The following is an 18,718-nucleotide window of genomic DNA, read 5'->3' as shown; positions in this document are numbered from 1 at the left end:
ACAGCCGGGCCAGTGTGTCCAGGAAAGGTTTAACGAGTGCTATGATCCCGCAGGTCTCTGGTGGACAGAGGAGTCCCATCGGGTATTAATGGATCAGCATTCCGGTTGCTCGGCCTTGAGCCTCCGACTATAGCGATGCCAGCGGGTTGGGTCGCTTTGGTGGCTGCAGTGCATATTGCAGCAACATTTCCTCGTTCCTCACAGCCCTAGTGGCCAATGAAATCCCCCTTTCTACATAATTTAGAATGACCCATATTCTGCATCTCGCTCACCCTTGTGTCTGGGGTACTCGCCTCCTCCTCCTCTGGCCAAGCTCGACCCTCCATCACTCTCACCCCCCCACCCAGGGTCCTCCGTCCCACACTCGCTCCATCGGTCCATTATCGGCAGGGCCTCTAAGGCGCAAGCGTTGCTGCAGCTTTACACACTCCCTCGAGTCTGGGGTACAACTCCTCCACCTCTGGCCAAGTTCGACCCCCCCTCACGTACGCAGCTCTCCCATCATGCTCGTTTTCCTGCTCTCTTTCATCACTTGTTATGTTATGTTATGTTATGTTATTTCGGCTCTTCTATAGCGCAACAGCTACTCCCGAAGGAGTGTCCCGGCGCTTTGGCGAAGGAAACCTTCAATATGGCAACACAACACGACAACAAAGGAAAATGGCAAGCCTATCTATCTCCCTTACCCTCCCTCTATTTCATGCTAGAGGCTTCATGCGAGCCTCAGCTGGTGAAACTCTGCTTCTGTGCCACCCCTGACCTCTGTGTGGGGCTCTTTGCGTGTGTGTGTGGGGCTCTTTGCATGTGTGCGTGGGGGGGCTCTTGTGTGTGTGTGGGGGGCTCTTGTGTGTTTGTGGGGGGCTCTTGTGTGTGTGTGGGGGGGCTCTTGTGTGTGTGGGGGGGCTCTTGCGTGTGTGTGGGGGGGCTCTTGCGTGTGTGGGGGCTCTTGCGTGTGTGGGGGGCTCTTGCGTGTGTGGGGGGCTCTTGCGTGTGTGTGGGGGGCTCTTGCGTGTGTGTGGGGGGCTCTTGCGTATGTATGTGGGGCTCTTGTATGGTGTGTGTGGGGGGCTCTTGTGTGGTGTGTGTGTGTGTGTGTGGGCCTCTTGTGTGTGTGGGGGGGGCTCTTGTGTGTGTGGGGGGCTCTTGTGTGGGTGTGTGTGTGCAAATGCAATACGTTTCGCATTTGCGACAGAGTAAGCTATTGGCATTGTAAATGACAATGCCATTTATTTATCTGTTTTCAAAACCAACACATAAATAAAAAGTTTGTCATTTACAATGCCAATAGCTCTAACTTTTCCGAAGGCGAAACCGTTTCATTGTAAATGCTTGTTTTTATAGTGGCTGATCCAAGATGGCAGATGCCACTTACATCAGGAAATTCAAAAAATGTATTCGCAAGTGTACTGCAGCGCTTTTCTTGTTGCGGAACACCACGTAACTAGCGGCGGCTTGACGGGCTCTCCCCAAAAATGTAGGTTAAAAAAAATAATAATGTCCAGGAGGGGTGGGGTGAGTGAGCAATGGAGAAGCGTGTAGGTGATAGAAACTTGGAGTGGGTGGGGAACAAAATAAAGCTGGGTGTTGCGAGACAGGATAAAGAAGAGGTAAAGTTGCAAATGAGGGAGGGTGAGAGCAATCAAGAATGTGGGGGTGGGTTTTTGGGGGAAAACCCACACTAGCGAAAGAACTAGAAAACCCATGCACTCTAACGGTGCTCTTAACAAAAAAAAGAAAAGGTAGTTCCTTAAAAGTGAGCAGCAGAAGTATGTAAGGCAGCCATACAAAAAGATGGTAGAGAAGCCATGCTTCAGTGTAGGGACAAACGCAAGGATGGTAATCTAATAAGAAGCAAATAAATGAGTGTTAATGAAGCCAACCAATGGATGCAGTAGGCAGACAGTAAGCCTACAGTGATTTCTTGGTATAGCAGTCCACAAAAAGTCTCGTAGGCGAGACCTAAAAATGAGGATGTTCTGGCAGTTACATGGTGATAAAAGTTGCCCATTAAACAAGGAGAGAGATAGGGAGAGTAGACTGACACTCTTATTCCCCGGTTATGATCAGTAAACAAACTAAGAGTGTCTTATGGTTACACTAAACCACATTAGGGAGCAAAAAAGAGGGGAGGGGAACGGCCTCACTTAGGACGTTAAGGAAAGCCCTCACTCACCACCTGGTGATGACATGCTTCATCATCGTGCTCCACCAAAGAGACCGAGTGTCTCTTTGGTGTGCTACAACGCCAGATCTACTGCGGAGCAGGTTAGTGAGATTTAGGACGTGTTGGTGCAAACTAAACTAGTGAATGGTGAGGGTATTAAAAAATTGTCTGTAGTGTATCAAAAGGAAATTTTATTCTATGATCACTAAAGACATTATATTAAAATCTATGTGTATGGAAGCAGTCCACAATTAGTTGAGTGGTAGATTCCTAGATATCAGTCGACATGTTTCTTGCCACGAAAGGGTGTAATTTTACCAGGCAATTCTTCAGGACTAAAAGTGTGTATTAAACCCTGGCGGTATGGGCACGCTAAGGCCCACCCTTACCTAGGGACGGGAAAGTGAAAATAAGGAAAACAGTGAAAAAGTGCAAAAAATATTAGGAAGAAAGGATTGTCTCCCTAATCACTCCTGGTTTAGGAGGCTTCAACTTTACGGTTTCTGCACCTGTAAATAAAGGGGAGATGGACATACATGTAGAACACGACATACATTTAGTATTTGTTCTGATGGTAACCGTGATTCTATGGTGCTCCAAAAGTGGTTCAGAGACAGTAGTGGTGAAATGTAACCGTACAGTTATCACCACCTTAGCCCCTGGGTTTTAGCTGCTATCCAGAAGGAAGTGCTACGTGCTATTCGTGGTACGAGCTAGGTTTGTAAGTTAAGTAAAAACGGAGGCTTAACTTCCGATTGGCGCTCAAATTAAAAGTGCAGATCGATCGCGTGAAATAAATAAATTAAAATGTCTCACTTTGTTGGTGTTAAGGAAGAACACCATGGGTCACAGGAGGGGGGTGGGAACGTAATTGGCACACCGTGCCCGTTTGTCAAATAAAAGGTAAAGAGACATAGAGTGAGTCATTAACATTAGAATCGGTACTTAGCTTAGCGGTGAGCCGATCGTTGAATCACAGGTACTACTCACACCCTCGACGCTCGGCACCCTCAGTGTACCTGCATCACCCTCTACTGGACCCCGAAGATGTGGATGTGGGGCCCGGACACCGTATATGTTTGAACAGCAACGAGGAGGGGATCGTTTCCGGGATAGGCGTGGTCCGAGAAGGGGCTGGAGGTGACGCCCATGAATGAGACAATCACCGTGAAGTGACGGTGTAGTCACATGATTGGTATATCGTTGCTCAGCAACCGTGAGCGTCTAGATGTGTTGTTTGCTAGACGGACGCTTCAGAGTTTGTTAGAGAAGCTAACGCTGAAGTCCAGAGTTTGTTACCGGTTGGAAAAATGGCTCGGGCGTGATGGTTGTAACGTGCCCTAGCACACAGGAGGCCCGCTTTTATGATTTAATAAAGAGCGAGAGGGCCTCACTCTGGCAACAAAGGGATTTTAGATTGCGGATTGCTGGCTAATAAAACTACAAAAATTATTTATTAGAATGGAGAGTCTGGTCATGGACAAACACTATGCTATGTTAGTGGGTTAGCTGTGTGAAACACACGATTCTGCTGTAAGGTGGAAGTTAATTATATACATTGTGCATGTATAGAGTCAATGGCATGGCTCTGGGGAGAAGGTGTAGAACAGCCAGAAGGTACCGGATTCAGGTGATCAATTGTGAGACTCACAAAATGCCTATTTAATCACAGCATTCCAAGGTATTTCATCATTCAGACCTATGAGATGGGTCCCAAGCCTGTAGACCCACCTCTGTTCTTTTTCAAAGAGGCGACTGCTTATGTTGTTGCCACTGTTCACATGTTCAATTACAGTCCACTGTAAATCATTGGTTGTGTGATTTTGTTCTAAGAAATGTCTGATCATTTTGGCTGTTAGTTTTTTGCATCTGATGTTTGAGCAATGCTCACAAATTCTCTGCTTCACCTTTCTGCTCGTCATGCCTACGTAACGTAGGTCACAAGGGCATGTGATCAGGTATACCACATTTTGCGTATGTGGTTTAGTGTAACCATAAGACACTCTTTGTTTGTTTATTGATAAGAGTTGCCCTTCAAGTCAAAAACGTTTCTCTTGCATCGCTATTTCCTGTTGTTGCCATCAACTGTCTCACATTTTATTTTAGTATTTTCATGAGAATTTGGTAACAAAGGTATGTCATTGTGAGGTGCAAGAGTGATTCCTTCATCCAAATTATGCATGTAATAATAGTGTCAGAGATTTCCTTCCAAAATATTTGGATCTGTGCCACAAAAAACTTTTGATAATGTTCACATATTGTGTTTCCGTTTACGTAGACTTAAAATTATATATATTCCCACGGATTGCGCATCTCCAGCTGAAGCTTTCCGTTTTTCAAAATTTGATGATGATTGTTACAGTTCCTCCTCTAACATGTATCAGCCAAGTTGTTCCAAGTTCCGTTATAGGGCATTATTTTTATAGCAGGTAGAAAATGGTACTCAACTTCTTTGTTATAACATTCTGAGTAAAAGAGTCAAACTATATTAATGTTTTCAGTATAACTATACATCTCTGTTGGAGTAACAACTAACTCTTTACACATGCCTGATCAGAACCGTTGGTGGAAAAAATTATGATTCAAGGGCTTACTGCTTTAAGTTAAAAAAACATTGCTACTTGCTCCTCTGCCCCATTGTCTTCAGGTACCATCTAACCTATGTTGCCATAAATATTGAGTTGTCTGCCCCTTAAGTTATACAGTATGCAGTACATTGTTACTAATCTTCCCCATTAAGTAGCTGAGCCCATCAAAAATCCACTTCAGGTATTCAATTACAACATGTCATGGTGCAATTAAAGGGATCATTTCTGCCCCTCTCTGTCCCCAACGTGGACACCTTAACTCCCGTCCTGTTCCCACTCACACATCCTCTAAGGAGTCAATTGAAGGCCAAACATAGTACAATACGGTGATGCCTTTTGTTTCTAGACTAGTCTGCCTTCTGCTCTACTTTCTACACATTTTTCTTCAATATTCACAAAAATATGCCATGCAATTTGCAACTCCTCAGATTAGGTTGTGGACTGATAGGTTCCAAGATTGAATGTATTTTTTGTGTTCTCTTTTGATTGATTTTCAACCATTAATGTAGGTGAGATAATTGGCTCAAGAAGAAGGCTTTTAATCTTTCCCCTTCCCAACAAAGCCTTTACAATGAAGATAAGTTCTTAATAACCTCAAAATGCTCCGCAGTTTCCTACAGCAAAAGAATCAGGCATAGGCCTCCACAAAAAAAATGGTCCAATGTAACCTCCTCCTCTTCTACCTTTCCCTTCCCAGACACCATTAAAATGTTTTGGAATTGCCGCATTGATCGGATAATTGTTTGATTGGATTTTAAGATTAAAGTTGCTGCCGGGATTAAATCAATCCTTCAGTAATGTGCACGAGAATTCAAATAGGTCTTAAAGGCATTTGATTACATAAAAACCACCATAAAGTTGCTTTACACTGTTGTTTTTAATGAGCTGTTTCACCACCATAAAAAACCTGCATTTACGTAGGTGTAGCAATTGCATAACCTACCTGAGAATTAAGAGTTATATAAAGTTACAACACGCTACAAATGATCTATCCACCTCGAAAAGTTCAAACAATTGCTCTTGAAACATCTTCTACATAGTGCCGCTAGACTGCAGAAAGAATCTCATTTTTATTTCCATTAGTTAGCCTCTCAGTTTCTCTTTGTCCATCTGGGTCCTCCATTTCCCCATATCACCCACAATTGGACATTTGAAATAGAAATGGCTGCTTCACCGGTAAACCCGGACTTAAATTAGGTAATTTGTTAACACCAGATTTGTCCTTCCCTTAGTGGATGTAAAATCCAAATATGGCATTGTCCTTGTCCAGGACACAAAGTTTGCACTGGTAATCAAACTATAACTATCTCTATGGAATAATATGCATTTTCTAAACATTTATAATTCCTAAATAGTTTACTAGTGTCCTCTCTTATCATTATTCTCGTTAATTGGTTGGTGTTTTAGTTTTGGCTGTACCAAATCTAGTGCTTTCTCTATTCATGAACCAATGAATATTGAAACATTTCCTAGCTATTGTGAAGAAAAGTTTCAGTTCTATTAAGGACACTTGCCTGATCGAATTGTGAGGTATGCTAAACCTCTGTCAGATAATTCTGGCAACAAGTTTAAGATCTGCAATTTCCCCCCCTCCCCTTCTTTGCGGGACCAGATTCTGTCCAATACACCAACATGACTACCTGCCTCAGAGAAAGTAGGCTTCTGGTCCTGAAGAAAGCCCCAGACCCTCTCTGAGCACCAAGGAGGATGAAACATGTCGATCTACAAGGTTTTCCATTTAACATCATATGGGACACATTTGCTTGATGTGATATTGATTAAAAAAACGCCTTGCATCACTGCCACCATATGTTTTTATTGCATTTGTATTACAGCTGGAATATCCATTTGCCTCTTTGTGCTTTATCTTTTTTTCAAGATTGGTTAATTCCTAAGGAACCCAAGAAAGGTCTTTGTGATATTTATCTTGCACTGAAACAGTTTCCATGGCCTCTGATTTTGATGAAGACCACACTGCCCACTTGATGTCACAAAGAGCCTGATTTAGAGTTTGGCGGAAAAGGTACACCATCGCAAAACATCATAGAGTACCCTGCCTGCCAAACCCTCTATCTGCCCGCCTCATGTAGAGTCGGCGGACGCTCCATCAGCAGTTTACTTCCTCTGACAGTGTGACTGACATGGGGCAGTCTGAAGAAGGATATTACAACTATTTAAGGTGGACGGTGTAACACCCTTTTTTCTTTGTCCATTACCACCAGGAAAAACCCGGTATTGAGGGACAGGAAAGTAACAATAATGTACCCAAAACCTGGGAGAAAATTCCCAGATTATGAGGTTTATTCGATTTTTGTTTTTCAAAAACAGTCTTCCACTTTGGAAATTTGTTTTTGAGAAGTAAAAAATGTCAATAGTTAGGTGTACCGTCATCAAAACCGATGGCGGCCATACACCAAACTTTTAGCACATTGAAAGGAACTGCTGTGATAGCAGTTGCTTTCAGTGTACAGTGGTGACTACTGGGCTGGTGGTCATCTCCAAATTCAGCGCATTATTTGTCCTCCGGATGGCTGAGATAATGTTCACTGCCATCCGGCGGACACTACTCTGTCCACCAAACATCAGGTCCAAAGTTTATTCATTTCCATATACATCAATCAGTGATCTCACGAAACATTAATCCTGTTGCCATGTTTACTTTACCACTTGAATTCTTGTTTACAATTGCTATTAGCCTTCAGTTTATTTCTACCTTTTGTTTTTCTGGCTGGCTTATTTGTATGCTGTCTACATGTGCCTGCTCTTAGGGCAGTCTTTCCCTTCAACTCCTAATGTGATTTTTTTCCCTTTTTCTGTTAGTCTGCTTCATACCTGTTGCATTAAACATTGATTAATTTTGCATGAGTTCCACAACTATTCACAGAATGGGACTGCTGGTTTTGGTCCGCCAACAGACTCTGCACCAGTCTAAAAATTATACTTTGGCTGTTCTTGCAAAATGTTTGATATTTTATTTGGCAAGTAAAACAATGCATTCTTCCATTATTTCCTGGCAGAATTATGCTTTTATTATTATTAAATTTGGTCATTTTTAATTTTTTTGCAGCGGAGAATTACACGAAGGCTATTAAATGTGCCAAAACCTTTCTGCTATTTTTTCCTAACGATGAAGTAATGAATCAGAATTTAGCTTACTATGCTGCTGTTTTAGGGGAGGACCATGCCAAGCTCATTGGCCCCAGAGAGGTGAGTTTCTTTGTTTTAATCATTCTAAAGTATTTTGGTCTTGTCCTCCATCAGGAACCAAAAGTAAAGCATTAATCTAATCTCAACCGAATTCTTGACATTTATATTTTTACATTATTAATTTTGTACTCTATTATAACACCAGTATATTCCTTTAGGCACTCTCAAAGAACTCAATTGAGAATTTTCTTTCTGGGTTGCCATGATTGTAATCCACATGCACCATTGATCCGCTATTAGATTAACTTTTTACGACCCATGTTATGATATATTATGTTATGTTATAGGGATTTATTCAGCTCAAGCAATTACCCGGTGGTGTCAAGGCGATATGATCCAAGAAAGAAGAGATTGAGATGCGATGGGTTATGGAAACAGCCATGTTTTGAGGTTCTTCCTAAACTGAAGACAATCTGGGATTGTTCTAATGCAAAGAGGAAGTGCATTCCATTCCTGGGCTGTAGATATGATACAATTTCGGCCTCTCCTGTTGGGAGTCCCTGTGATCATTCTGGCAGCAGCATTTTGCAGAACCTGCAGCTTGTTTAGATGGTGCTGCTGCACGTTAAGGTGTAAGGCATTGCAATGATCTATCTTAGAAAGAATAAGCGCTGTGGTCACAATTTCTTTAGCTAAGGTTGGGATGTAGGAGAGATTCTTTTTTTATCATCGTTAGGACGTAAAAAGTGGATGAGGTGATCGGTTTAACCTGAGGTCCAAAGGTGAGTCTGGTATTCATAATAACACCAAGCTATCTGGCTTTGCATACTGGAGTTGGGAGACAACCGAGTTCTGCAGGCCAGCAATGAGATGACCACAGTGAAGGAGTATTTCCAAACATAATGACCTCCATTTTGGTTCAGTTCAACCTCCGACAATTCAGCTTTATCCAGTTACCTATACCTGACATGCAGTCACAGAAATGTGAGGCCTCCTGGGTGTTAGGGAGGGACAGTGCCACCACGATTTGGATGTCATCTGCGTAGGATGTAAGGTCAAGTCCAAAGGATCTAATAAGGGATACCAGCAATTTAACGTAAATAAGAAAGATGGTTGGACTGAGAGCAGTACCCTGTGGAACACCGCATGGCAGGATGAATGATTTGGATATAAAAGGGTCCAAAGCTACCTCCTGTGTTCTGTCTGATAGAAAGGATTCCAACAGCTTGACAGCTAGCCCGTCAATCCCGACAGCCTGACGAAGCTCTAAAAGAACTGATGTATCACTCTTTACCCAAAAATGTTGCCCCATGCCTTCCCGTTTTAGTATTGTTGCCACTCTCTTCCCAATGAAGCAACATGGAAGACATTCCAAACCCTCGTCTCTATGCCACTGCATTCTATGCCACTCTACTCTGCACCTCTGCAATCTACCCTGTACCACTTCCCGCTACTCTGAAACAATCTACTCTATGCCACTCTACTCACTGTGCACCACTCCACTCTCCGTCATTCCACTCTATGCCACTGTAGTTTTCTCTTGTACTAATCCACTTAATTCTGCACCACTCTACTCTGCCACTCTACGTTACTGCACTCTACGCCGCTTTACTTTAAACCAATGCACTCTACACCACTCTACTCCAATCTACTCTGCACCACTGTACTTTATGCCACTTCACTCTAAGCCACTCTACTCCCTTGTAAGCCACTCCACTCTGACACACTCCAAAATAGTCCACTTTGATGTTTATTTCCATTAAACTACTCCACTCCATGACCCTCTACTCCATTCTGTACCACTCCAGTCTAAAACACTCTACTCCACTCTACAACACTGGTCTACTCTAGACGCTCTACTCAGCTACTTCTACACCACTCCATGCCACTCTACTCCACTCTGCGCCACTCTGCCACTATGCCAGTTCACTCTGCTCCACTCTACACCACTCCACTCTTCTCTGCTTTATGCTATTCCATCTGACTACAATTCAGCGCCTGGATACCCTCACTGGTGAGGAGCATCACGCTACGAATCCACATTACATTACACTACTCCACTCAGTTACTCCTCTCTACAACAGTCTACTCTGCTCTGTGCCCTCTACAACACTCTACTCCACTCTACGCAACACCATCTACGCAAGCCACTCTGCTAAACACCACTCCTTTACACTATGGCACCCCACTGTACTCCACTCTGACACTCTACTCTACTCGACTCTATCCCCTTCCACTCTGCAACACTGTACTCCCTCCATGACACTCCACAACACTTTACGCCACTCCATAATACTCCACTTCGCTCAACCTTACTCAGCACCACTCCATGCCAATGCACAACTCGCGCCGCCACTCCATAATACTCCAGGCCCCTCTACTTTACGCCACTAACTTTTAGCCATACCGAACAGCAGCCATGCTGGTGTACAGCATGGTTAGAACACATTGGCAAAGCCAATAGCTCTTGCATAGACAAGATTTAGTGGCTTTGCCAATGCTTGTTAGCTTTATTTTCTGTTGAAAATGGGTACTTGGACGGTTCTGCCCTGTCGAGGTGAAAACAATGGCCCTAATATATTTGAACCACTGAATTTTTCATGATTCAGCTGAGTGGGTGGTTTGGCCCAATTAGAGACCTGGTGACAGCGTAGTAGCATGTTCCCAACAACACAGCCATAGCTGCTCCTGCCATGAGAAATGAGAGGTGCTGCTTTTGAGTCGTTCTTACTTGAATTTTACAGCAATAATCTCTTTTTTCCTTTAGAATGTGAAGAAATACATGCAGCGCAGTCTGTTGGAAAAGGAGTTGCTCTTCTTTGCTTATGATGTGTTCGGGATTCCCTTTGTTGATCCGGTAAGTACAATTACCTGAGTTTTGTCCTGCATGCTTGCAAAGTTTGTTTTCCCACAGGAAATGAGTTTAGTTTATGGTTGATTGTGTGAATGTAAACGCTGCCTCAGAGGTTTGCTGTAAGCATAGACATGTGTCTGATGGATAATGAATGTAGGGCATCCCAAGTTGATAGTACGTTTGGTATTGGGCATCAGTCAGTCGTGACAAGTGTAATCTTAAAACAGTAGGATGCAAATTGCTACCTATGATAGCCCATCTGCCTGGCGAGACCTCTGTGTATCTCGGCACAGAAGCAATACTGAGAAATTCTCCAAGAAAGAAATCTGGCTGTCATAAGAGGTAGAATATATCCGCCATTTTCACTTAATACTTACCATGGCCTATTTGAATCGTTAAATACCCAAATGTTTCAGTGCTGAATATACTCACTCAGGAATGGAGGCCACCCTGCTCGCATTCTTTATGAATATCCTCCGAGATGCCAGTGCAAGGTTACAAGACTGTCTAGCAAGCTAGGTTGTGTAAACTGCGTGATGCGTGGACTCGCCTAACACCCCCATGACCTCCAGTATCCACATCTGCTCAGTCTGAGAACTGGAAAGCAACCACACTGAGGGCTATGGATAAATGAATCAACATAATTAATTTATAGTTTTCTTGTATGTCCTGCTGGATCTTCCATAAGGCTTTTCGGGTGGTAGCTCGTTGCCCTCTCTACCTACTTGTATTGTGTTCAGCCCATGGCATCTTAGTTCCCTGCTCCAGGAAGTATTTTGTGATCTGATTTGAATGCTGTGGAACTCACTGATAATGTCCGTCCGCCAAAAATCTGCCTTATGGAAAGGCTGAAGTTCTGACTGACTTTGCTGTGGTCCGACCTTGTTGGTTAATACCACACGTTGGCCATCACTAGGTCATCAAGACATGCAGGTGATACAAAAGACTTTACAACTATTATTAGAACATTGGAATGTTTGGAGCTTCATTGCAGACAATGGAGTGCTCCCTGCTTCTATGGGCCGTTAAAGGCCCCCAGAGCAACATTCCAATGTTTCACAAAGGCCTCTTGGAGCTAGAGGTGTTTTAAATCCTCTCTAGCTTCGAGAAGCCTTTGTTTTATTTGTTAGAACATTCTGCCCTCTAGTGACAAAATGTTCTAATAGCCTTATAGCCCTTCGTAACCGCAAAATACCGGCTATTAAAGTCCCGCTACCTTGTTAAAGTCCCTTCGCCTCCGTCTTGGGCCTTTAACGCGGGAGCTGGCCTTTATTAGCTGGTATAGCCCGCTACGGTGGGCTATAAGGCTATATTATTGTAATGCTCACCGTTTAAGCCCACTTTGTCAATCAAATGCAGTAGTGCTCCTGGCCAAGGTTTTAATTTCAGAACTGACAGGTAGGGGAGCTTAGTTGACCTGAGAGAGCAGAGTAGTACATACAACAGGTCCACGCTATGCATGCCTTAACCTTCACTTGTCATGTGCTAAGGTGATAGTGCAATGCCACTACAAAGCTGCGTCCATTTTTAAGAGTGGATAGTTTGGAAGAAGGTAGATATGGAGTAAGATTTCCAGAAATTGTAGAATATTGAACCATAATGCATTAACAAGCATGTCATGTGCTTTGGTGAACTAGTCTTGGTGACACTGCAGACCCCTCAGATGTTGTGATGCATATGTTAAGGGATGGGAAGGAGTGTGTTTTTCTTACTTAGGAGTTTGTTGATTACAATTGTTATTGTCTTTCTTTGTATGCATGCAGAACTTTCCAAAGTTTGTTAAGGCAAAGGCGATTAAATGTTGTAGATCGCGTGTCTTCCTTCATTGATGTAATCTAATTAGTTTGTCATATTCCCTTTCTTTTAGGATACCTGGACCCCGGTGGACATAATCCCAAAGAGACTAAGAGAAAAACAAAAGTAGGCATTCAGTGCATTTTGTGCGGTATATCTTTAGTACATTTGCATGTGAGAACGTGATACACCTCTGAGAGAAAGCAGTATTTTAAGTTTCTAGAGCTGCACGAAGAAGGCTGAAATACGAGTAAACTAGATAGCTGCACTCAAATGATTGGTGTAATGAACCAGAAGTCCTTCAGAAGGGTGCTGTCTTTCTGTCTCTCCCTTTCTCCAGCTAAACTGTAACGTCCAAAAACCGTTGTTTTGTGCAAAATACCAGAGTGTCAATACCTAAAACCACGACTGCAGTGGCTATGCCGTTAATCCAGGAATGCACATGAAACACACTTAATGAGCCAGCGCTAATCTAAGCACAATGCCACAGCCTGCCTAGATGTAGGGGCAACCTAGTACGTCTTTATTTTGTGATGTAATGGTCAGATTATTTGAACATTTTGCTGGGTATCTATATTGTGAATTACACAAGGCAAACTGGCTATAAACACTTTATCGAAGAAAAAAGACGGTGCACCAAAGAATAGAATCAAAAAAGAGCTTCCAATTTATCCACATGAATCCTTCATTCTTTTTCAATCTTTTTAATTGAGATGTTGTAGCAATAGACCTTCTCTGAATACGAGGAGTACGCTATCCGTGACGCTATCTGTGACAAGGACGGACGGCCTTGACACTGGCTGGTCATTATTAAGTTATATATATTGTGGGGTATTTATTGCCAGTCGAATAAGGAGGATTGTGGGCCGGTATCTTAGAGAATTGGACCCTACTGTGCCACACGAGAATATAGCCATATCAAATTTCAACTATACCTCTGGTCTGACTACTGTTCGTCGACTGTGTATGTTTGTGGGCCGTAACCTTATACCATCAGATACGATTCATCCCAGGGGGTCTATTGTTACAACATCTCAATTATTGGTGCCCACAGAGAACCAGGCCGTACAAGACTTGGACATTCTGGCTCAGGACCACTATGGACCTAAATTGAGATTATTTAGCCGTGACGAAGTTCCAATGGAACAAAACGCGTTGACTGTGGTTGAATTTTAAAAAGATTGAAAAAGAATAAAGGATTCATGTGGATAAATTGGAAGCTCTTTTTTGATTCTATTCTTTGGTGCACCGTCCTTTTTCTTCAATAATTTGGGTATCTGATCCTCAGTGGAGCTAAAGTGCGGCGAGCTCCGGACGAGTTTGCACAGATTAAGGACTTAAACTTTCGCTTTGAAATTGAGGTGCTGAACCATGGTCCGCCGCATTGTTTGTCTTTAACAATGGCTATAAACACTTTGTTAACTTTCCAAGACGTACTGATCCCGCCCGTGGAGAGGGGCAAATCATTGTGCTTGAAATTTCGACCTGCAACTCCACCTCTGTATTGTCAAGGTGAGTAAATGTGGAGTTAAGTGCATTCTTCCCTATTCTTCCCTGGTGTCTGCACGGAAATCTTGGAACGGTTGCAGTGCGTGGGCTACAAAAAGATCTTCCATCTACAAAAATACCTCCTCAGGGCGTGACTTCGGCTCAGACTGGTTAAACAAACACTAATCCTTGATGTCGACCTCCTCAAATACTACATTCACATTTTCAAAATCTCCGGAACAATCCTTAAAATGTTGCCTCAGAGACATATTTGAAAAAACTGGCTCTCCATGGAACACCCAACTTAAAAAAGCCCTTGCCACTACAGTAATAAGGCAAAAGACTTATATGCATATGGCCATTTCAGAACTGGGTTGGCGGAGTGAGCTAAAGAATTATGATGGATTAAACCCAGATCAGTTGACGAGAGGTGAGTGCTTGCAATGTTCAACACTCCGTCCAACATCCCCTTTGCTTTTACTACAGAAATAAAGCAAGCAGCACTCCCCTGCCTTTTATCACATACTCAATCTAGAAAAAAGTCCATTAATAAACCAGTGCAAACCAGCCTCATTTCAGCAAGACCAGGCTACTCTAAAAACATCCCCTTTCCTGGCCCCGCTAAATGCCTCTTATCTGGTAACTAAACCCCAGCCTTACTTCACTGCTTCTCTCAATTCTAAAACCAGAAGAGAGATCATGTACATGCGATTGCTGGCATTGCCGATAGTGGATTTCAGTTGGGCCTTGCCAAAACAAAATCCTGGAGGAGCATGCAGACTATGCGACCACAAACTAGAATCATGGCTGCACCTTTTGTGCTGTTGCCCAGCTATAACAAACAAATGGAGAATTCTTCTAAGGGAACTATACCCAAGGGAAAATGCAAGCACCTGCCTAGAGGCTTCGGCAATATGTTTCCCACAAAAAGAGCCCTCCATCCCGGCACCTTGCGGAAAATTTATACAAACAATCAGGGATGCTCTCCAGCCCAGTTCTGATCCTTCATCGCACCCATGCATAATTAAAAAATTGATTCTGGATTACTTCAAACAGAACCATGAGATGGACTTTTTTGCCAAACAGAAATAAAACCCAGTAGTCCTGTTCACATTCGCCTAAATACACGTTTGCAGCCGGAATATACAGCTCTCCTGTAGAAATCAGATCCTGCTCAGGGTGAAACACTACCGAGGCTGGGGACTCCCTACTATCTCACCCAACGAAGGTCTGTTTTAAACCTCGCAAAGCACAAGCACTTTATCAGAGAACTAGGATCAAGGACACAACACATAGTGCTAAGGGAAAAGAAAACGGATGAGTTAGACAGGGGTCAATTTCCACCGGGGCTGGTTGTATAGGAAGGTGTAATTGTAAACATGAAATTTAAATCCTGGACAACATGATGGCACATAGCACCTGCACCTTCCCAGAGAGAAAGGCCCATAGGCAAACCTCCCTCTGCTAAAGCAAAAGTGTTGTAAAGAGGGAGTATTGACTGACCACAAAATTGGAGACTAAGCTTACCGGGCAAGGACCAATGAACAATGTGCAGCTTACCGCATATAACCAGAAGTAGTTTAGTTATTTTTTAAGTTTGACACAAGGGCCAAGCGCAGATACTATGTTTTTTTTTAATGTCCTTTTACTGTAATGCAATGGTTTTAATTACCTTATGTAAATAAACTTCAAGCTATACAGGTACCTCGATGATATAGTGGTTGTAGGCATTGTGAGCTCGTTTTTGGCACACACAACCTTCGCACCATAACCCTATGTACAAGGTGAAAGTTTTGCCCTGCAGAAGTTCACCAAGCCTCATCTTGTCCCATCTCACTTTACTTAACACCTTCACCCCCCTTATGATGTGCATGAACACGTTATGAAAGGTGTTCCCAATACTCAACCAGGTGTTTGCTAAATGTATGTTCTTGTGTTAAATTATGGCAAAATTAAACCTCAATCAATCAGGGGGTTTATAGAGTGCACTACTCACCCGTGACGGTCTCTATGCACTGGGGAGAGTGGGGGGGGGGGGGGGCAGCTCCTACTCAGTCGAAGAGCAGGGTCTTGAGGTTCTTCCTGAAGGTGTGCAGGTTCGGGAAGCGTCTGATGCTGATTGGGAGCTAGTTCCAGGTCTTGGCTGCGATGTAGGGGACCACCCTTCCTCCTGCTCTGCTTCTGAAAATGCAGGGAATCTCTGCTAGGGTGAGGTCGGCAGGTCAGAGATTCCTTTTGGGTGCGTGGAAGCAGACTTTCGTTGAGGTATTTGGGTCCGATGTTGTAAGGGATTTGTAGGTGGGGGTGAGAAGCTTGAAGGTTATTCTCTTCTCGACAGGGAGCCAGTGTAGGTCGCGGAGGCGTTGCGTCATGTGTTCGTGTAGAGGAGTCCCAAGCAGGAGTCTGGCCGCTACGTTCTGGATGGTTTGGAGCTTGCGTAGGAGGGTCTTGTTGATGCTGGTGTAGAGGGCGTTTCCGTAGTCCAGTTTACTGGTAGACCAGTCTGTTTGTAGTCCTTCTTCTATAGTTGTGAAATGGCCACTGTTTTTGGCTTTAAAATTCTGGTCACCCTATCCTTAGTGCAAGCGCTTGTGTTATGTGGGAAAGTGTCTGTGGTCAGCAGTTGAACGACCCGGGTGCGCTCCTTGGTCGGGCTGAAGGCAGCATTTATGATTGCAAGGCGATGCTACTCGAATCCTGAAGGTGGTGCTGTTGTTCCAGGAGTGCTCCTTCCTGTGTGGTTCATTCCTGCGAAAAATGTTTTCTCTGTAAACTGCAGAAAAGTAGTTTCCTATGGCTATCTTCGTAAACTGGTACAGCTACATGCATGCAAATGGCTGTATGTCATGTTAAAAAGAAAGAAGGAAAGAATCTCATTGAATCGCTGCCGGAGAAAAAAATCCCACACGTTTGGACCCAAACCTGTGGAATCGGCAATAGACGCACTTGAATGGATAGGAAGTTTAGGGAAGCTCGGCCTAGTTTCACACAGCCCACACCCGAGCCTCTGCCTTAGTGGTGCAGTGACTTCCATACATTAAAATCAGTGCTTAATGTCCGAAAAGTAAGTGTCAGGCCCTTCTCCGGATGCCATTGCAGCGTGCACCTTCTATTGCCACGGTCTGCACTGCCAATGAGAATTTGCCTAGCCTTCGTGCTGATAAGTTCCAATTCTATTAAGGACTCAGATAAAAGCGAAGGAAGAAGGCATAATCCGAAGCCTCCGGTCCCCTGCCATAGTATTACAGTAACAACACAACTATTAACATCGTTCTCCTTCAAATTTGTCAACTCTAAACTATTCCAAGCCATTCAACGCTACAAGAATGGCGTGGCCAGCAAGTATCGTTGATTTTTAACGTATGTTGTACTATTAAACACTGTTGTGCTCATTTCAATGGTAGACAGTGCCACCATGTGGTGGACTGTCCTTAGTGCCTGTGTTGTTAATTTAGTGCCGGTGCTTTCTCTGGAAACGACAAAGTAAGAACCACAACACGCATTTTCATTGCAACAGCTCTAGCAATTTCGAGATTTTAAGCTATTGACTTTGTAAATGATGATGCATTTTATTTATGTTTTTTTCAAAGCAACACATATATAAAAGGCATTGTCATTTCTATTGCTAATAGCTCAAACTCTCGCAAATGCGAGACCACTTTCATGGTGACTGCTCCTCTTTCTTTAGACGCTGCTCGCCAAATTCAGGTTACTGTGAGCAGCCTCTACAGAAAGGGGCACGGCCATATTTAAAGTGAAAGCGCATATGGGGTGCTTTTACACAAAGTGTAGAAATAAATAAAGAAAGAAAGCTTTTGGGGCGCGCCCTCTAAAGTGAAAGCGGACCACACCATAAATTAAATCATCAAATAAGTGCGCCCACTATAGTTGATGCAGACCGCGCTGGAAATAAAAAAATATATGACTAAAAACAATATAAAAGGTGGCGGTGTGCTGCAACGTCGTGGGTGAAATAGGGAAGATCATTAAAGAAAATACTGCTCACCAACTACATAAAGCAGACAACACAAGTAAAAAGCCTGGTCGTTATGGGAGGTTACAAATGCAGACAAGGCGGTACCAAGGAGGGACTACTAAGCCTATTCACAAATGAAAAGCAACAATTTCAAAAGAAAGTAACAGTAGTCAATTGAAAAGCCGGGCGGGAAATGGGTGGAGCTTCTATGCCATACCTCAATACAGCTTGACCTTCAAATCCATAGAAATAGGGTATATGGAGCACGGATTGGTTGAAAAAAAATGCGGGACTACACTTATTTAATATTGGCTGTCGTCTTAACAATATTGATTTTTATTCTCTATGGAAATACTTTGGGAACACATTTTTGGTTCTGAATAGAGGTAATCGTGCTGAATGAGTAAATGTGAAAATTTGTCATAAATGAACAGCTGATGACTGATGTTCCATGTGAAATCACAAATAGCAAGCTAGGGCATTTTCTACTGTATGATTGCTTCAACAGGCAAATTGACGTCTCTTTCCTTTGTGAAAACACCCCAATTGGCGGTTTAGAACAGAAATATATATACAAGCATTTACAATGCAATGGTTTCGCCTTTGAAAAAGTTAGAGTTTTTGGCATTGTAAATGACAAAATTTGTATTTATGTGTTGGTTTTGAAAACAGATAAATAAATGGCATTGCCATTTACATTGCCATTA

At 43.1% G+C, this 18,718-nt stretch overlaps 1 protein-coding gene across 1 annotated transcript in view; it reads left to right on the top strand.

The window, feature by feature from the left end:
- P3H1 (prolyl 3-hydroxylase 1) overlaps positions 1-18,718 on the top strand; it is a 159,773-nt gene that overhangs the window by 64,128 nt on the left and 76,927 nt on the right. Inside the window, exons 5-7 of the mRNA XM_078642991.1 lie at positions 7,820-7,959; positions 10,667-10,756; positions 12,621-12,673. Coding sequence (XP_078499117.1) covers positions 7,820-7,959; positions 10,667-10,756; positions 12,621-12,673 — 283 coding nt within the window. The remainder of the gene's footprint in view (positions 1-7,819; positions 7,960-10,666; positions 10,757-12,620; positions 12,674-18,718) is intronic.

Source organism: Lissotriton helveticus, chromosome 5_1 (genome assembly GCF_964261635.1).
Source record: "Lissotriton helveticus chromosome 5_1, aLisHel1.1, whole genome shotgun sequence".
Taxonomy (NCBI): domain Eukaryota; kingdom Metazoa; phylum Chordata; class Amphibia; order Caudata; family Salamandridae; genus Lissotriton; species Lissotriton helveticus.
This window is presented reverse-complemented; position numbering and strand designations above follow the sequence as displayed.